Here is a 21,518-nt window from a genome sequence, read left to right on the forward strand (position 1 = left end):
TTTCCTCTTGTCCTATCGCTAGTTACTTGGGAGAAGAGACCAACACCCACCTCGCTACAACCTCCTTTCAGGTAGTTGTAGAGCACGATGAGGTCTCCCCTCAGCCTCCTCTTCTCCAGGCTAAACACCCCAGTTCCCTCAGCCGCTCCTCATAAGACTTGTGCTCCAGATATGCAGATATGCAGATATGCAGCATATGGTTTCTTTCAGGTCTTTAAATCTGGACCATCACCTGATAATGTGCACATGAAGGATTTTTTTTAGAAGGAAAGGGGAAAGAGGACTTGTAGGATTTCACAAACACTTTTGTTCAGGTTTTCAAAAGCCGTATCAGATCCATTGTCCTTTACATAACCCAAACAGTACAATGCACTAATAGTGCTGTCTGGCAAACCTGCCTCAGATATCATATTAAAGCAGCCCGTTGGCCCATCTTACCGTAGCCAAGGGGTCCAGCCACACACAAGTGGTTTCAACCCAACTTTGTGAGACCAACTTGAGAAAACATCCTCCTTCTTATGAAGGGTTTCTCATGCTCTCGTTCTTGCTCTTTCTCATCTTGAAAACAAATCCCAAACCATACTCCTTGGTCCAAACTCAGATGAAATCTGGTTCTCTGAGACTGCCAGTCTAGATCAACACAAATCCTACCCAAGTGACACTTTTGTGCAGAATAAGGCAGGTCCATGCAGTGTGGAACAACTAACACCAAGCTAGCTGGAGATGCCTTCTGCCCCTCTGCTTGGTGAGCAGAAATGGAAACAATACAAGATATTCTCATTCCTAATAAGTCTGTGCTGAAGGAGGACTTTAAGTTGGCCTTCTGTCTCCTGTAACCCCAGGAGATACGATTAATGAAAAGAGCTAATTATCTAGCATTGTTATAACATGCTTCACAGACAAAAAAATTAATTCTATATATTTTTTTCTTTCAACTATATATAACCATATATAGTTAATATATATACTTAATTCTCAGTAAGCAGCTAACATCTTCCTAGAATGAAGGGAATCTCTGCCTGTATGGTGAGAAACACCAGTTTATAATCTCATTTATTTCTTGAGACAATTCTACAAGGACACTTTGGCACATACTGAAGTTTTGTTCTTTGTCCTTCAAGAACTGATGAAGATGACGTGTCATCTCTGATGGCTGTTCATTGAACAAAAATAGCAAAGTTGAAATAAAAATGTTTTCCCATAAAAAATAAGTTTACATGCTATGCTGAAGTCATTATTCAAATTCACATTTTAAAGTGATTATCACACTGCCTCAGACACAAATTCATGCAAGCATTTCAGTTCAAGTGATTCATAGGAACCAATGAATAAATAGTCCCATCACTGTTTTTTGATGCAGGAGGGCAATGGCCATTTCTCGTGTGGAAATTATGAGCAGATGAGGAGGTCTCTGTTCTGTAAATCTGGGCTTGCATTTCACAGCAACCAAACTTGCTCAACAGAATGAAGAAATCCCTGCGGAAAGTCTTTGTGAAAATGGCATAGAGGAAAGGGTTAGCACAGGAATTGATGGGGTAAAACAAAACCAGAAGGATCTTGGATTTGGACACTGTGATGAGAGGAACCTTGAGTGAGGCTGATATTGCAAAAAAAGATATTGGTGCCATGCAGAGGAAGTCCGTGAAGATCAGTATGGCCATGCGCTTGGCAATCTTGGTGTCACTGTTTGAAGAGATGACGTTAGGGTTTCTCACAGTAAAGTAGATGCAGATATAGCAGGCACATATGATCACAAATGCGAGTACATTCAACACTAAAAGAAATATAACGTAAGCCTGAGACAATGGTGTTTCTATATCCATGGGCAAACAGATGCTGACCTTCATGTAGCTGCTGACTCCAAATATGGGAAGAAGTGCCACTGTGAAAGCAAACATCCAGCCAAAAATCATTATAATCACAGCATGACGAAATCGAACCTTGCGGTCCAGTTGCATGGCGTAGGTGATGGTGTGCCACCTTTCCAGAGTTATCACAGTCAGCGTGTAGACTGAGAGTTCACTTGCAAACACTGTAAAAAATCCTGCAGCATTGCATCCTGCCCCAGTTTGCCAGTCTATGGCATAGTTGTAATACTGGCTTTTGGTCTGAATATCTACAGATGCAATAAACAACAGATAGATACCTATGCAGAGATCTGCAAATGCAAGATTGCACATTAGAAAACGAGGTACGGTGAGTTTGTATTGACTGCTTGTTAAAATAACGAGGACAACAATATTCCCAGTGATAGCTAAAATGTTGATAAACCATATCAGGACTCTCAGAATGTTGTATCCCATGATATCTTCACATGGATTGAAAGCATCGGGTTTAGGTGAGCAAGCTACGTTAACTACTTCATTGCATAAACCATAGTCAAATTCATTCTCTGCTGGGTCAAATACTATGCCGTAGTTGGAAATATAATCTTCAGCTGCAGATCGCCTATGTACCTTATCGCCAGGCTGCTCATCAAGGTCTTGCTTGGCCTGAGATATGCTACATATCGGATGTAATTCTGTGCTGAAATTGTAAAAAGAGTAGAGTTGGAAATTAAGAGACACAGCACGAGGCATACAACAAACATGAAATAATTCAGTTTCCATTAACAGCTCAGTTTTTCTGGTTTGCTGATTATATAGACTACCCTGGAGCTTGAAATTAATAGTCTGGCTGGTCCCTATTTATAAAATATTACATGAAAATGTAAATGAGTTGGAAACATCATAAAATGTATGGGAAAGGAAAGCCTGATGTTTGCTTTACTAGCAGTCATGACGCAGTTATCCACCTGGACAGGTGCATTCTGTAAGAAGCCATCCTTATTTCACAGAATTTCTCACATAATCTTTCATTGGTAAGCTGATTCTTGCATGGGGGAAACACACGATGATGAATTCCTACATAAGACTGAACTTTGAAGAATGAGTCAATTCAGCTGTGCCCATAAAGGGTCTGTATAATCACAATAATGCTACTATCCCTTAGCATTACTCTCGAATTCCCTTTTTCCTAAAGTTTTTGGCAGTCAGGGTGCCATATTCAATGTTGTAACTCCTTCAGGGCACAGAACAACTCCAGTTTGTGCCATTCATTTTGAGTATCTCATATCATATTGGTAACTGGCCATTAACACAAATAAGTAGCACAAATAAGTTCATGCGGTCTTCCAGATAATCTCTAGAAGCCAGATGCCAACACAGATACAAACACAAGACATGGTAGAACATTTTGCTTAAAAACTGTTTTTCAAAGAAAATGGTTTTGAAACCAAGCGAAGTGAAGCAAAGCCAATCCAAGCCAAACCAAACGAAACCACACCACACCAACCCAACCCAACATTTCTGTAGAAAGAGTAGTTGCTTTTGTTTCTGTCAGAAAGTCTTTTTTACACATTTTGCTTATTTTAGAAAAGGTAGATAAAGGAAATAAAGGAAAAGACTTTCAAGAAAAAATGCCTTTGAAGGTAAAACAAGTATTTTTTGAGAGTTTTGTGTTTGGCTTTTTTTCCTAGAGGATTAATTCTATGCCCTTCTTCTCCATGCCTAGACCAAAGGAAGAAACAAATGTTTTAGCTGAGATGATAGAAAGATGATCAGCTCCATCAAGCTAAGAAATATCAAGGCGTGTTAAAAAGAAATAAAGGGTCAGACTTCATCAACTGCTTCTCCTAGGCTGCCTTTGGAGTTCGGTGTCCCAGAAACTTGCATCCATAGCTTTGCATAAAATGGATCCAGGCCTAATCTGAGTTAGGGAATAAAACAGCTGACAATGTGTTGCAAAACCAACACAATTCAGCTCTGCCTACTTTCATCTACAGCCTAGACAGAAATTTAGGTGTGTAATTTCCAGGACAGGACCCCAGCTTACCTTCCACCCTGACTTGCAGTACAGTTGAGAGAAGAGCTTTCTAGGCAAGTTAGGCTGAAATTGTTAAACAATTGGTAGCAGTTTAAAAGGGAGAATTCTTTTTTGTAACCTAATTTCTCCCTTTGACTTTGTGCACTCACTGCATCTTCCAAAAATCGAGTTTAAAAGATCTGCAAGAAAGGAAAACTAATGAAGGCCCAGCATCAGAAGGTGAGGGACATTTCCTGTGAGGTTCTGAGCATCCTCTACCATTATCAATATTTTTTATCTTGCCTGTCAACTGAGGCAGAAAACTGATTTTCTGTGAGGTCAAATATGCACTATGGAGGTCACAATAGCAATAACAAGGCATTACGTTTTGCTCCCCTGTGTTCTGCTCACATAAGGATGAGTGAGGGGTCCAGTGTATTGATCAATATATCAACAGTTCTCTCGCTGAAAGGGAATATATGCTTCCGAGGAGCAATAATGGGAAAGAAAGTCCCTCAGTTTTGAGTGCAACAGGCACTCGAGGGCACTGAAAGCTACTGCAATTGGTAGTTCTTCGTAAATGAACTGAGGGGAATGTTTTCATCCAGTCATTTCTCAGCTATGAGTTAAAAATAAACCTTTTCCCAAATTATGGAGGCACTGCCTGGAGCTAAATCTGTCCCCTGATAAGACTGCTATGTAAGGCCAATTAAATATTTCCGATTATTACAATTTATTCATTCTTACAGTCAGCGGTCCCAAATAAAATCAGGTTCCCACGGAGTTAGCTGCCCCGTTTGCTCCAAGGATGGGTGGCGTGGAGTCTCCCGGCTGGTTACTTGTACCGTGAGCAGATAAAATGGGCAGCTGCACACTCCCAAGGGAAAGAAGAGCCATCCTCTGGTACTGACTGCTTACCGGTTCTTTGCCCGGGGGTATCTGCCCTTTGGGCTGTACAGTGCATTCAGAGCAACAAGTTAAAACATTTTTTTGGCAAGGGATGCTTGCTTCCTTTTGAGACAGTTGGTATTGTAACGTAGTTCATTTATTCAGTCTATTTGTAACCCTCTGTTACTGTTTAACATTGCTTTGCTCAAGTAAACCCTCTGAAAACAAACTAGAGAAAGGACAACTTAAAGAATAACATTAAAATTGGCAGAGTGCTCAGACAAAAATAGACAAAAATTACTACCTTTGTACAAGTGGTTATTTTATGCGCTTTGTCTGGATCCGGTGACAGCAGGATCTTGCGTGCTGAGAAACATGCTCAGCAGAATAGACACTCCCGACCTAGGTTCTGTATTAAGCCCCATCTTAAACCAATCCTCCTCACTGAAAAGTGACATCAAGTGAGTTGTGAGCAACTGATATTATGTTCTCATGAGATGAGGCCCAAACACAACTCCTGATGCTGCCACGTTTTTTTTAAAAAATAAGATTTCAAGTGACAGCTCCTCCAAAGAGTAATGATCAAGTGTAAGGACAGAGTTGTATCAATGTCACTCTTTTAGGCAGAAGGTGATCTTTATGTCAAAGCAAGCCAAAACCTTGCTGAAGTTCATAATGGTCTATGTCAAGTTGAGGGTTTTAACATCCAGCCTCTGCCCTATCCGCACTTCAAGGATATTATTTTCCAGTCACAGAAAAACATGAGGGGAGTTCAACATATGGCACTGGGCTTGTCCTAAGAAAGTAGTTTACCTTCTGTTAGGCCAGCATCACAATATTCCAGTGTGATAAATCTACAGATCAGTATTTATTATATAATCCTTCTTGGAATGGGAAAAAAAAAATCAAAATTGCCTATGTTTTAATTCGTGTCTCAGTCTGGCGGAGCTGTGCTTGATGCAACATCCTCCAAAATTTAGAAAGCTCTGCCGCTGTAACAGGTTTAAGCTTTCTGTTATCACAACAGAGACTGTTCACCGGTGCAGACGGGTTTGGGAGAGGTGATCGAGCATGATCGAGCACGAGGGCAACTTATTTTATCTAAGATTCTCGAGTGCTGCAAAAGTCTCAAAGGCGAAATCTTACATAAATGGGGCAGCCAGAAAGGGGCCACACATCCCTGTCTTAATTCCTTCCTGAATTTCCCACACGAACACCAACTGCTGCCGTGATCCTTAGAAATGCATCTGTTTTATCCTCCCTGGGCTACCTGGAAGTATTCCGAGATGCAAACGGCCACTGTCTCCTGTGCACGGCAAGTCAGGTCACACCACGGTTCTCACCACCACAAGTAATGCCTGCTGCACTGAACCAAGCATAGCTCTCGCCAAAGAGATAATGCACGTTGTTGCCAGCTGTCAAGAAAACTGCTTTGAAATGAAAGTAGGTGTTGCTACTGTATGTGTGACTAATCTCTGCTGAAGTGTATGGTAATACCTTCGGTATTCAAACTGAACTGAAATGCATCCATTTTCTCTTTTTAAGCTGGAGAGAGTGTCTCAGTCTCCCACCAATTTCAATACAAGACACATGACTGTGTGAAAGAAATTACCATTTTAAATTTTGTTTTAAAGCAGTTAACAGGAAGGGTTGATCTAAATAATTGGTTCTAATAATTTTGCATTTATGCTTAATATTTTTTAAAAGATATGTCTGGTAACTATTAAAAACATGTATAAATACATTCAACTTTGTTCTGTTGACCAGGGTGATGCAGTTCACGTGCACGTTTATTCAAGTAACCATACATCATATAAAGAAGAGCATCTCCAACTTGCATACTATTTCTTACCATTGCATTACAGCTGATACTATAGGGGACCGTGAAGTCGTGACCAGACTGGCTCCAGACGCAGCCCCACTGCCCCGTGGTGCTCCAGCCCAGCTTGCTGGCCATCTGCATTTGGATTACGTGAGCTCTGCACAGTTCATTGGCATTTCTTTGCAAAATTGCACTTGCCCAGGCTGTGGGAAGGGCTATCAGTGTCCTCCTTAGCTTCTTATCTGCCAGGGCAGAGGCTTCCGAAAGTGGTGCTGTACTAGGGGGAAAGTGAGTGCTGTGGGCTTCTATTCCCTGGGGCAAGCATGACATAGAATCATAGAATCATTTAGGTTGGAAAAGACCTTTAAGATCATCGAGTCCAACCATAAACCTAACACTGCCAAGTCCACCACTAAACCATGTCCCTAAGCGCCACGTCTGCACGTCTTTTAAATACCTCCAGGGATGGTGACTCCACCACTTCCCTGGGCAGCCTGTTCCAATGCTTGATAACCCTTTCACATGGAAGCTATTTAAAGCCCAAGTGAGGGGACTAGATACTGAGACCTTACTAAAAGGTCAGGACCATTTCCTCCTGTAGCTTTCCTTTAATAGAAACTCTTACTCTGTTTTTGAAAAGTCCAGTTGCCTAATTTAAGGGGTGGATTCTGGGATTTGGGTCCTGATTTTGCCCAAGCAGCCCAGAAGCCAAGTACCTGCAACAATATGAATCATAGTGATAGCAAGGTCCCTCTGCAGATTCAGGACTAAACATGCTTCCATTGGTCTCTTGGGCAAATACCACGTTGCCACCAGTGCTGGAAGGACTGGACCCATTTCTACTTAGCAAGCTATCACTGTGCCTGCATAAGCCTGCATAAGCCTGCAGAAGCCTGCAGAAGTTCTCCTAGAGAAGCTGGCAGCTCACGGCTTAGACAGGTGCACTCTTTGCTGGGTAAAAAACTGGCTGGATGGCCAAGCCCAGAGAGTTGTGGTCAACGGAGTTAAATCCAGTTGGCGGCTGGTGACGAGCGGTGTTCCCCAGGGCTCAGTTTTGGGGCCGGTCTTGTTCAATATCTTTATCAATGATCTAGACGAGGGGATCGAGTGCTCCCTCAGTAAGTTTGCAGATGACACCAAGTTGGGCGGGAGTGTTGACCTGCTGGAGGGTAGGAAGGCTCTGCAGAGGGACCTGGACAGGCTGGATCAATGGGCCGAGGCCAACTGTATGAGGTTCAACAAGGCCAAGTGCCGGGTCCTGCACTTGGGCCACAACAACCCCAGGCAACGCTACAGGCTTGGGGAAGAGTGGCTGGAAAGCTGCCCAGAGAAAAAGGACCTGGGGGTGCTGGTTGACAGCCGGCTGAACATGAGCCAGCAGTGTGCCCAGGTGGCCAAGAAGGCCAACGGCATCCTGGCCTGTATTAGAAATAGTGTGGCCAGCAGGAGCAGGGAGGTGATCGTGCCCCTGTACTCGGCACTGGTGAGGCCGCACCTCGAATACTGTGTTCAGTTTTGGGCCCCTCACTACAAGAAGGACATGGAGGTGCTGGAGCGCGTCCAGAGGAGGGCAACGAAGCTGGTGAAGGGCCTGGCGCACAAGTCTTATGAGGAGCGGCTGAGGGAACTGGGGTTGTTTAGCCTGGAGAAGAGGAGGCTGAGGGGAGACCTCATCGCGCTCTACAACTACCTGAAAGGAGGTTGTAGCGAGGTGGGTGTTGGTCTCTTCTCCCAAGTAACAAGCGATAGGACGAGAGGAAATGGCCTCAACTTGCGCCAAGGGAGGTTTAGACTGGACATTAGGAGAAATTTCTTTACTGAAAGAGTGGTCAGGCCTTGGAACAGGCTGCCCAGGGAAGTGGTTGAGTCACCGACCCTGGAAGTATTTAAAAGACGTGTAGATGAGGTGCTTAGGGACATGGTTTAGTGGGCATGGTGGTGTTAGGTTGACGGTTGGACTTGATGATCTTAGAGGTCTTTTCCAACTTTAATGATTCTATGATTCTATGATTCTATGATTCTAAGTATGTGAAAATGCCTCCTGCTGATAAACTATCCTAGTGAAAAGTTTAGCATTTGGGATCAAAAATGGGCAATGGTGGATGTATTCTGTCAGATACTTCCCTTATCACCCCAGTCTCCACCATCAGACTTGCACTTTTACACAGGTAGTTTTGCAAACACATATAGGTGATATTTATTAGCTATCAGCACAAGCAAGATCAGTTATCTTTCATTGCCTGGTGACAATACAATGCTAAAAGTAAAATAAATGGCTATTTTAAGTATCAAAATAGAAGCCACTAATAGTTTATGCTTTCTCTGCATGGTTTTACTTTTCTTTGAGTTTTAGGCAATTGCTGAAGACAATGTCTTGAATTGTAACAATGATCCACATTTTTTTTCTGCCATGGCAAATTCCAAGTCTTTGAGGACATCCAGTAAAGGAAGAACTTCGAACAATAACAGTTCCTCATGTTTTCCAGTGGCACAAAATCAGGAAGTTCATTAGCTAGTTCACATGTACATGTAAAGTCTATCTGAGCTGCTGAAAATACTCAATGAGAATCACTGATACCTGAAGTCTTACTGCAACTTGCTAATGGAAAATTAAAACAAGCATGGAAAATTACTTTGGGAGTCTAAAAATTCACCCCACCCTCCCACACCCCTCTGTTGATTTGGGTATAAGTGGTCTGCTCTAGGTTAACCATTTCAGAAACATGTTCAAAAACACCATGTATGTAGACTCAACAGATAACGTATCTGTGGTGTTTGGTTGGATAGTGTTCGAACATCAGTATGGCTTTCTGAGAGAAGAGTTTAAGATCACTCAGTGGTCCTGCTACCCTCCTGAATTGATGGCCAAGTATTGACCAATTTTTCTGCAAACACAGCTTTCCCTCCAGCTATGTCCTGAAAAGTTATCAAACTTTTCCTGTTGAATGTCTTCAGCGTGGCTCCAGGCTGATCCAGGCCGGCCGGCCCCAATGAAAGATGGACCTATGCCAGGTGGGGGCTAGAGCTGCAGCTGGGGAAAATGCTGATGCTAACACAACTATCAAAATTTATTACCTCCCTGGAATGGAGAGGCAGTGCACTGTGTAGCATGCATAAACATGTATGTCTTGTATATTTATTTATTTCTATCCATTTACTTACCTGCACTGAAGAGACCTTTCCTATCCAGATTTTGAGGAAGTTTGTTTAATTCACTGTGAACTGCTGAGAAGCACCAAAAAAGAAAACAAATGAAATCGCTTACTTTTGTCTTTTCCAGTTTGTAAATGCACAGCAATGGCTAGGATAGGTGAAGTTTGCTTCAATCAAAGATCTAAATTTGCTTAAATCGGGAAGCTTTTTTAAATTGTACGTAGACCTTGCTCTTAGCTTCTTAATGAGTTCTAATCCATGACTTGGCAGGAAACTGATTCTCGTCCTTGAAATATCCCTTTAAGAAAACATACGAAAATCTTGGTAAAAAGCAAATTTACTTCTGCTCGACAGCAGATATATGTTTTAGACTGTCCTACTCATTCTCAGAGTAGTGATTGGAAAGAGATCAGCTGGAAATCCATGCTGAAAACAGGATCCAGGGTTAAATTAGGTGTTCCTCCAGGAAACCTGAACTAATATTGCAAACAACAATCAAGTGATGTTAGTCTGGTTTGAGGAAAAAAAAAATCCTAAAACCCTCTGAGTAAGAATTAGCAGGGACATAAACCATTAGTGCCACACAAGTGTGGGTTTAGTAATGTAGTAAATGCCCCAATACCCCAGAATACTGTTACAGGATAAAAAAGGCTGATGAAATCACAACAGAAGTTTGTTACATGAACATCACATCATGGGAAGGCTGCTGTGGAAAAGGCAATAAACACAAAGAGAGAAGCTCACAGCGGGGTACAGATGTGAGGAAAGGTTGGGGATATCAGGTTTTGTACTCATTAGGAAGAAAAAGAGATTAAAGAGAGGCAGGAGTGGCATGGTTCAAACTGTGAGGAACAAAAATAACAAAACACTTCCAGAGGTTTAAGAAACAAAGAGAGCACAGACTGAAGTGAAGAAAGGGGCAAAATTACAGTAGGTTAGGAGACATGTATTTATGTGGAAGGCAATTACTGTGTGGGACAGGTTATCAAAGGCAGCGATGGAAGCAGCAGCTACGAATGTAGTAAAGAGAGGCTTTTAGAAGGAAAAACATTGTGCACACACTAAATCTTGACTTGTGCCACGCAGGTGGGGAAAGGGAAGAAGGACCAAGGGTGCTCCATCTCCAGGCTAAGAGATACTTGGGAACCCATCCCCATGGCTCCAGGGTGTGACAGCTGGGGCAAAATGTCCTCACATTTCCCTCACTAGGGCACAAACTGTGTCCCTCAGCTCATGACAGCAAACTCCTTTCTCTTAAAGAAACAGTAAAAAGGACTATGCAAAATCACCCTGTCCTCCCTTAGCCCGTGTGCTCTTATGGCATGAGACTGATCCAGGGTGCAGTGTTTGCTGAGGCTCCTCTGTTCTTTATTCTCTGACAAAAGAAAGGAATTTTTCCTAATCAAGGAATTGGACCAACAATATTTGTAATTTTCTCCATGCCCCCTCCAAGATACAGTTTCCAATTCATCTGTTACAGTATGATGTCAGGACAACATGTTATTTGATCTCTATTACCCAACATGCACAAATTGTTTTTATTATTGTATTAATGCAGTAGAGTGGTGCTACTTGAGGGGCACCAGGTTTCAGCAGCATGTAATACACTTTAGACAGTTGCTATGTACCATATACATATTTGCACCTCTGTTCTCTATTCCAAGAAGCACAATTAATACCAGGAAATGGCTCTGTTTGAACTCAGGATCTTTAGCTTAGGGTGGCCAAGTCTAACAAATTCATATGCATTTAATAAAGCAGTTACTGGTGGTGGGTAAAGATGATTGTGTCCATGCTGTGCCCACAGCTGGAGGCTTTGCATCCGGGCTCTGAAGGTATGTAAAACCTTCAACAACTGGACCGTGAATTGTGGTAGCAGAGGAGCAAACACAGATCCCATTCTGTTACCCTGATCTGGGGCCATGACTTCTACTGGAAGGGCGAGATGGATCCATGGAGTCAGAAAAACTTTGAACTTCTGGAGGTCAGACTGAGAGAAGCCGCGTTGTGGTCCTGAGGCTGTTCTGGGACTGACCTGTTTCTCACAGGAGCTAAAAGCTGCAGCTGAAGAGAAATTTTAGGCTATCGATTTCTGACTTAGACACCTGAAGAGGTAATTAGGTTGCAACGAGCAACCTTGATTGTTTCATGGGCTGACTATTGCCCTTAGTATGCTGCCTAATGAAAACTGTCACCTAGAATATACGCTCATGATGCAACAACTAAACAGCAGTTTTCTGCCTAAATCCACAGACAGTATCACTCATGGCATCATTAAGAGCCCATGAAACTTCACAAGGGCCCATAATTCTGAACAAGAGCATGGAAAATGTTTTCTTTGGCTTGTTAGCAAAAAATCTTTACCGAGTCCAAATTGTTATTACACTGGGTGGAAATAACAAGTAAATATAAATAGGAATATCACCTAGACTTAAAAATAGCTAAAATGTTACTGGGTCTCTGGGCATCTCTAAATAATTTCATAAATATTAAATATTTTCCATGAAAATATTTTCCTCTTCTTTTAAAAATCCTTCTTTTTGTGCTCATTATTGCACATAAACAGAAGCAAGTTAGGGAATGAGCTTTGCAGGGTTTGTTGGTATGTCTGTTAGGGGTAGTTATTGATACACCAGTGACAGACCCCCAAACAGCAAACACAGATATTGTGCAGGGGGTTTAGTAACTTACTCCACTGAGTTGTCACGAGCAGACCTCAGTGCAGAGGCTCTTTGGGATGTTCCTCTCTAGGTAGAGGCTTGATAAATTAAATAAACACGATGAACAAGACGATAAAGTGGCAGTAGGAAATCAAACGAGAATACATGTTCTTGTATTGTTGTTGCTGGGCTGCTAGTCATCAGCCTTGACAGCAGCCGGTGCAGGAACAGCAAAATGAATCTGCCTTCTCCTCCAATCACTTCCCTTTCCCACTGGGACTCTCTGTTGGATTAGCAAAAACCCTGACGAGCTGATGAAGTTTGAAAGGCACATATAGAAATAGCAAGAAATGGCTGGCGGAGCCGAAATCAGAGAGGGGTAGACTGATAGGTGAGAACAATTTTCTCCATGCTGGTATCTAAACTGATCTCTGGCTGTGCTTCAGGGACTCAGCTGTCGAGCTGGGGATCTACTGGAGCTCTCCTGTGGCCCCCATATGTGGGTTTCCCATTGAAGACAAATTGCAAGGATAGGATGGACCACAGCCATACCTTGCCCTGCATCCGAGTCAGGACACAGCCAGAGAAACTCCTAAGGACTTCAGTAAAAACTGGTGTAAGCCACTACAGCTCTGTGAGCACCAGAAGATGATTAAATGAAACAATCTGGCTCAAAATTGAAGCTATGAAACTCCAAGTTGGAAATACAGTGTATTTCTGTATAGAAGGAATATCTATAGGTATGGGAGTAATTAGCCATTTGATTTACTTGCTTACTGTCAGTGCTGAAATTCTTTAGCGCAAAACTTGATGTCTTTCCAAAAGAGATATTCTAATTCAGCCAAGAGCTGTAAGCCTGAGAGAAGATTGATTTGTGAAACTGTGTAGCCTGTACAAGGGCTAAGATTGGTGCTTTCTGACATTACTATTTGTGTTTGTGTTTCTTTCACATTATTTTAATATGCTGAATTATAAAATAGAAGTTGGTATTAATTGCCTGCAGAACACTGGTTCAGGAAGATCAAGAGTTAAAACATCCTGACGTTCATTCTAATAAAATATTGCAGCCTGCAACACAGATTTGAATGCAACAACACAATTTATCCCAGCAAAGATATGATTATGGGTCAATCATTTCCACAAGTGAAAGTGCATTCCTGGTGTACACTACAGTGACGGATGAGTAAGAAGGCTCTTCTTTCATGATCTCAGTCAGGATAAAAAGGTAATTTCCTATCCATAGAATAGTGGATGTATTGGTAATGGAACAGAAAACTTCTTACACAAATAACTCGGTGTTAGAAATTGAACTATCAAATGAATCTGAACTACAGCCAAATCAATTTGATAAACCTCCAGAATATGATTGTATCAGCTACAGCTTGCAAAGAAAATGCATTTACTTTTCGCTACAGGAAACAATGCTTTTCCAAAGAAACATCAATGGTATTACTGCTGAAAAAATGCTCCACTGACAGCCTTTTCCAAAGAAGGAAGATGCTTTGAGGGAGTGATGGAAGTGGAGCAGAATGCAGTAACCCATACCATAGCTCTTGATATCATAGGTGCGATGACCATCACAACGTGGAAAAAAGGCCTTCAGAAGAGCTCTGATCTGAACTCAAGGCTAACCAAACATTTTTTTCCCTCTTTTTTAGATTTCTAACCACTCTAATCTCAGTGTAAAATCTTCCAGCAGCTCCAATGATCCCTTTTCACTCTTTCTGGGTGACTCCTAGCCCTCTCTGGACATCCAGAGTAGACGGGAAGAGAGAAAGGCTCTGATGAATTGGTGAGACAAAAACAGACTCCCATGTCTCTTTTGCAGCTCTTATGTGTTGTGGCTTGTGCTCAGAAACACAAGCAGTTGTGCACACTCACAGGCATTTTCAGACCCCATGGCAAACTGTGACCTGAGGTAGTGGTGACTGAGATCCATGAGCATCCTACTGCTGAATTCTCTACTGCTGAGATCTCACTTTCCAGCTAATCGCCCACCAAAGACATCTTGCAGTAACTGCGTGAGAGATATCTCATACCTATCCCTACAGGGGACATCCCAATCCTTATCCCTGTAAGGTAGGGATTTTATCTTTAGAATTAAGCTTCAAAGATGCAGGGGCAGATCTTCAGTGGTAAGCAATTCAGATTTAAGCACCGAGGACCCACTCACCTATTCTTGATTTTGCTAAAACAAAAACCTAACAAACAGCATTTTTCTCTGGAAAAAAAGCAAAGCAGAACTACTCTCTTACAGAACTTAATCAACTGTGGAGAGGAATCTGGATCTAAATCCCTGGATCCAAATACTCCCAAAAACTTGAGGACAAAGTGAAAACATGGCTCTAGAGTGAAATTTCAGATACTTCAGATACAAATAACTTCCAGTTATTTTATATTCAGAACTACACGTCCAGTTTTGAACTCCAAGATTTGCGAGATGTTGAAATCCAGACTGGCATTCACATGTTCTTCTCTGTTCTTCTCTGGGGAATTAATAATGAAAAAAAAATATATTACTTACAAAACAACAGGCCCATTGGCTCCTTGGAAGACCTCATTTGGTAATTTTTCTAGGTTGTGATTATCACTTAGATTTCTGAAAAACACAACAATATTGATGCTAAAACAGTCTGAGATTGAAAAAAAATAGCTTGCAGCAGTTACTACCGTCTAATAATTGCTTTTCAGAATAGTAAACAACAGAAATAGTTACAGCTCATCCAGGTAGGTTCCATTAAATGCATGATTTTCAATTTCCCGAATCCCATTTTTATTTAGCCATCTGCAATAGAGGAAAAAAAGAAGACTTGGGTTCTTACTCATGTTTCATAACTAAAATGTATGTAATTCAAATCAGTGAAAGTGATCTCAAACAAATAAAATTATTAAATGGATATTCAAATGATGGAATTTCTATGAATACTAGCTTGTAAGATCCCAAGAGTTGGAGGAAGGCTTTCGAGAGTACAGACATGAACAGGGCAGATGAGTGATACCATCAGCGACGACAGCTAGAGTAAGTTTCTGAAGCAAGGGCAGAGCTGATGAAGACGCTGATGCTGCTCTCGGCTGCGAAGGCTGCAGCAGAGCCAGTGAGGCTGTTCCAGGTTAATCCCAGGAGGGGTGAGACCAGGATCCTTCCTGCTGGTGCTGTCGGTGCCACTTAGTTTTTACTTTTTTCAAGATGCTTTTGAAGCACTGGGCCACAACTTAACCTTTGCCAGTTATTAGAAAAAAAGACTGCAGTCTGTGGTGGTCTCACGTCCTCAGCGAGGCAGGCGGAGGAGGGAGGCTGACCGTCACCGAGCTGGGCAGGAGGGCAGGAGGCAGGCGGCGGTGGTGCCAGACTGGCCGGGAAGCGGCTGACTCCTCCTGCCTCTGCTGCCTCGACAAATTACGCTCCCTCCCTGCCCTGCTGCCCCAGTCCCACCTTCCAGGCTCCTTCCCCCAAAAGACACAGCTAGTGAACCTGGGAATCGAAACTCCTGGGGCTTTCTGCCAACTTCTTACTGTAGTGCATTAACTAATTAACGTTTAACGTCCTTCCCTGTGTTCCCTTCACGGTCCTAAAAGTTTACATTTGGGTCAGTTATATTCATCATCTTTATGGTGCAATTTTCCATCTCGCTTTAAACGTCACTTTGCAACTCACGCCCTCTCCAACAGGTGAGGGGGTGAGCTAAGGTCAGCTTGAAAATCAGTTATGGGTCTGGCTGAAAGGACTACCCTTTTGACCATGACAGGCAGATGTACATAGCTCCGTGTCTATAACGTCTGTCAGGTCGGATCAGGAGAACTGTCACCATCCCCTTCACTTGCAAGCACTATTAGACATGAGTGAGCAGGCACAGACGAGAGACATGTCCCTGCTTATAGCATTTAAAACATTTATTATATTACATTGATCTTATCTATTCGTAGCTGCCAGGCTGATATAAATGCTTTTAATCACAGTATTAACACTTACTGCGTTCCCTCACTGAACATGATGCTAACACAATGAGACACTACGGTCTCAGAATAAAATCAGAGTCACTGTTGCAATACAGGGTGGACTATATCCTCCCATCACCTGGCTAATCGCATTCAAGTAGTAAAAAGAGAAAACAAAATTTTACCTAAATCCTAAGACCTCATTATACTTTATATAGACAAGTTTCTATTGAGACAAATTCTCCCCTCACTTCAACCAGCATCCTTACTGACTCCACTAACTCTTACGTTAGCAACAAGTGACAATGGAGGCAGAGATCCAGAGCTTGGACATATGGGCTTTTACTCACTATTTCATGGCTATAGTAGTATTTTTAAAACGCACTTCAAAATTCACCTGGTGCAGGAGGCCACTGCCCCTGAGCTACTATTTACACCCTATTTCAGGGCAGGAAAGCTCTATTTTAGGCTCTAAGTGGCATGCAGACCTGGAAGCAAGGTGAATTTCTTCCATAAATCTCTAGCATTTCTTTACCAAATGTATCCACAGTTCCAGCCTGTGCAGATCCCATGCACAGTGTAAGATCAGACCCAATCCAAATTACTGGCTTAAACATGCTTGGAGCCTGCCACAGCTAAACCTGCTAAAATTGGGTCTCAATTGTGGGGGGTTCAATGGGTCCTGGGTGTTTTTAATGCCATCTTGACATGCCTGATTTCACAAAATGATGTCGCTGTAACAGTAACTTTATATTGCATTGCATAGTGACTTCAGTTTTGTATAGAGAACCACCAAATTTGGGTCTAAAATGAGGCAAGTTCATCACAGCACAAGGAAAGCCTCAAAGAGCACACACAGGGCCCCTGTCCCAGGGGAGAACTACAGCAGAATCAGGACGTCGCCTGACCAGGCGGGTGGTGGCCAGGTCTGCTTGCACAGTTCTTGCTGCTCCTGCACACGCCGGCGGGCACAGGGAGCCTGTGGCAATGGGGCTGTTGCAGGAGGCAGGGCAAAGCAGCTGGAAGAGGACGTGGTCCCCCCCGAGGTCAATTTTGCTAGCAAACCAGCAGCCTTAAGTCCTCAGAGAAGACTATCCTTCAATACCCAGGCAGTAATCATATAAACAATGGGACATCCTAGGGAGAGAAGGAAGCCAATTTCATGCTGCTCGAGTGGCATGGAGAGGTCAAATCACAGTAAAAATCTGGGATATCTATCTCACCCATCAGTAGTATGATGGAAAGAAATACACTACTTGTTGCACAGCGCTCTGAAAATACGAAGTCCCACCTGAGTAGCAAATATTATCATTACAGGAGAGAAGATAAACCAGTACATTTGGGTATCGTGACTTGAACATATATTTGAGAAAACTGTGTATGTGTTTAAAACTTCAGGGAACATGACATAGACAGAGGTTGTGCATAACTGATGGGGAAAAAGGAGACAAAACAGCTAAGTGACTTGTTACTGGTCCCTCTTCAAATATTGATGGTCTGACCTTGCTCCCACCAAAATCAACGTGAGCCCAATCAGTCAATCAGATCTTGCTTGTCTGCTTCGGTATGCGAGGTAAACTGCACACACACAGTGGGAAATTTTTCCAGTCTGGCCACTGGCTAGGTGAAATGAAGGTAGCTTGTTAGCAAGCAAACAGTACATTTTGATATACCAACAGAAAGGATCAAAGAAGCCAGATAGTTCATTAAAAAATGTGACTGCTCCAGTCAAATGTAGAGTAATCTAACCATGCAGCTTGAAACTACATTGTGAACCGGCCTGTATCAATGCATTAACATTGTGTACAAATATACAGCATTCCCACAACATCTACATATATTTTGCCTGAGTAATAAACGTCTTTGAATGATGTGTCTGATTGTAAATATTTATGAGTCATGCCATCCTACTGAACACAATTTGTATCACACAGAACATAGGTGGAATATGTTTAACCTTGGCATCAGTAATTACTAAATTTGCTCTATGCTGTGCTTCTAAAATAAAGAGCAGGATTAGAATACAACAAAAAACCCACAAAAGCATTCATTTTTCATGGCAGGAAAACAGAATACAGATATTTCAGTGGTAGGGGAGAAGTCTAAAATGCCAAGCTGAATTTGGAAATGCATAAAATAGTGCCCATCCTCTGGTTTCCTTGACCCTATTCTGGAGAAAAAATGAGCTAATGAGGAGAATAATGGATTTTCTATGTCTTACTCACAGAATCACACTTTCAGAACTCAGGCCCGTGAATGAATTTCTTTCGATTGTACGTATATTGATATTGTCTTGAATATCTCTGAAAAGTAAAATACAACAGAAATGACTCCTTTTTGTACCTCTGCGAGCCTTTCAATGTGATATGCTATTTCAAACATAGTATTTTTCCTTATAGTCAATCTGAGGAACTATTAATGGCAGAGGGTGACGACTTAAGTTTTTAAGACACTTTGTCTGCAGAGCACAAACCTTCCTGGTAAAAAAGGCTGGAGCAAAACATTTCCAACACCCCCATATTTTCCTCCCAAATAGGCTGAAGCCGTTAAAATGTATAAAAGCTTGGGTCTAATAACTCTGAGGCGATGAAGTAGTTCTTCCAGCAAACATACTGCCCAGAAAATGCAAGCTGAGGGGCTGCGAGGCCACCACTTCTTGCAGCCTCCCAACCAGAAGAAGGAAAAGCCATTAGCCTTTTTGGCCTGATTCAGCAGGGTACCTACCAGCCCATGAATAATTCCCCTGCGATGTCAACAGGGTTGCTTATAAGCTTTGTATGTGCTTAAGAACTTAAGACACGGGACCCCTGTCAATGGAGTTTGTTGAAGTAAGCACTTCAGTCTTTCAGCAGTTTTGACTGATATGAAAAAAGGAACGGCAGATATACGTTCTGTTGCTTGCTCAAAATAGACCTCAAAGAAGTTAAACAGTATTACTCATAATTTAGACGGGGGATATGGTTGTTTTCATGCTGTTTCTGTTGGAAAGCACGGAACGAAATGAATTATCTGCAAAGCTTGAAATTAAGCACGGTTCCAAAATTATCTCCTGCTGACAGTTGAATATGGCCACAACTGTGCATTAAGTGTCACTTTTACACAGAGGCCTCATTCTGCCAACTGAGGTCAGCAGAGGTAGGAATAGGGAGGGAGCACAGCACCCATACAAGTGAAGTGTATCCCTCTGCTAAGGATCTGCATAAGCCCTTTATAAACATCAATGACCCATCAAGACCTATCTTTGGGACTTATATATTGGTACAACTGAAGCCAACGGGAATTTTCTTATTGACCTTAGCGGGCCCAGGGTTTGAACCGAGGTCTGGTTTGGCACTCAAGCAGTATGAAGGCCTACTCATTCTTACAGTGAGGAGTGAGGAGTTTCACCTGAAAAAAAACTTAACTCTTGCTCAGCAGGACACAATAATTCAAGCCTAGTTAAGACTGATGATAAACATAAAGGTATACAGGAGGAAGGCTCTGTAGCTCTGCATTTGTTGCATTTGCCTGATGGTTTCGGGGAGCCCTGAAGTGCAGTTCTGAGAATTACGTATGTCAAGCGTATTACAGAAATTTATTTCTTATCTTATATGTGCGTATGCTATATTCAGGCATCTCCCTCTATGTTTTCTATGCATTTTTATTTATATTAATGGCCATTACTAGGACAATTGCAGCCTGAAATCTTCTAATTAAAGATTTGAACATGCAGAACTTTGCCTGTGCATTAACCATATGTCTTGTCCAAAGGAAGGGAAGAAATAGTTGCTTATTTCCTGGGTTTTCTGCTTTCAATTATACTAAGAACTGATTGAAAAAATTATGTCAAGATCTTTTTCAGTGAAAAAAAATCAAGCTTTTTCTGATATGCATTTTTTACAGGAAAAAAAGGTGTTTTTACAGAAAAAAAAAAGCCTGCTTTCACACAAAATTTTGCACAAATATTCTTTTCCCTGTTGGCACTGGAATTTTCCATAGAAAAAAATATTTCATTCTCTGGACAGTTTTACTGCCAGTGGAAAAAATGAGCATGGTAGAGATATTTCCCTGTGATTTTTTTCTTTTTTTTTCTCTGTGATGTGGCCACCTCTCCACAGAAAAACAGCTCCGAGATCAGCAACTCTTCCCATGCAGGCCAGAGAACTGTCATCAGGTGGCAACAAATTTCCACTGCCACCAGCCTGGTTTGGATTTCAACTGATGAAAGAGGAGTAAAAGGCTGTTATCCGTCCCCTGGGCCACCTAGGCACACGCTCATAGCGTAGTTAAAGGAAGAGCGGTCTATAAATAAAAAAATAACGCTTTGTAGAAGGGAGACAGAGAGAGAACTGAGAACTGAGACCTTTCGGGCCACATTATCATCAATGCCTACAAAATTAGAACCCAAAACGCTACCATGAAGCTAATAAGTGAACACAAGGGGAATCGTGTCTTGAAAGGTTTTGTTGGAGCAGGAGAGCATTCAAAGGGAGCTTTTAAAAAGTGAAAAGCAAAGACTAAAACTTACAGTAAAACTTTCTGGAAAGAGTGCACCTTATGGACAGCAGGTAAAAACCGAAGGCCAGTGTTTGATATTAACCTAAGGAGGACAGAACAGATAAAGATTATTCGCTCTGCTCCAGGAGTGAAGCAATAATTAACAAAGAAAAAAGAACATTGGACTTAAAATGGCAGCCACAAAAGGCAGAGTTTAGCCACAAATGGGGGGTTTGCCCATAGGAAACTTGACGTTGTAACGTAGAAAGGTTTTTCTCCAAAGCACAAGCTGAATTCTGTCCCACGGAAGTCAAGGGAGAAACCGTATCTTGGATAATTACACAGTCCCTCCTGATGATCTCAGAGAACTGTCGGTATTAATTTCCCAACCATATTCTAAGAAATCAACTGCACTGACACAGGATAATTATTTTCACAGTAGCTCTTTTAAGACAAAAGTATCAGCTCACCACAATTTTAACCTTCTACTCTAATAGAGGATACATTAATTCCACTGGAAATAACATTATTTCATGAAAGTAAGAGAGAATTAGGCCACTTTATTCCCCAGCACCTCCAATAGTGAGGAACCGAACACGTGGGAGGGTTTCAGCAGTTTGTGTGTCTGGAAATGGGCCTGAGCCTCCGTGTTTAACTACCTGAGCCTCCATGTTTAACTACCCTCCCACCACGTCGAGCATCACTGGCCTCTGGTCCAGTGCTGGGCTCTGACCGGCTGG

The 21,518-nt window shown here is 42.1% G+C and overlaps 1 protein-coding gene across 1 annotated transcript in view; it reads right to left on the minus strand.

Annotated features, from left to right (window-relative positions):
* Positions 1 to 223: 223 nt before the first annotated feature.
* The window catches only part of FSHR (follicle stimulating hormone receptor), a 51,212-nt gene continuing 29,917 nt past the window's right edge, over positions 224 to 21,518 (minus strand). Inside the window, exons 4-9 of the mRNA XM_075147341.1 lie at positions 20,810 to 20,881; positions 18,528 to 18,605; positions 15,083 to 15,151; positions 14,891 to 14,965; positions 9,819 to 10,004; positions 224 to 2,526 (exon numbers count right to left, since the gene is read on the minus strand). Coding sequence (XP_075003442.1) covers positions 1,299 to 2,526; positions 9,819 to 10,004; positions 14,891 to 14,965; positions 15,083 to 15,151; positions 18,528 to 18,605; positions 20,810 to 20,881 — 1,708 coding nt within the window. The 3' untranslated portion in view covers positions 224 to 1,298. The remainder of the gene's footprint in view (positions 2,527 to 9,818; positions 10,005 to 14,890; positions 14,966 to 15,082; positions 15,152 to 18,527; positions 18,606 to 20,809; positions 20,882 to 21,518) is intronic.

This window comes from Calonectris borealis, chromosome 3 (genome assembly GCF_964195595.1).
Source record: "Calonectris borealis chromosome 3, bCalBor7.hap1.2, whole genome shotgun sequence".
NCBI lineage: Eukaryota > Metazoa > Chordata > Aves > Procellariiformes > Procellariidae > Calonectris > Calonectris borealis.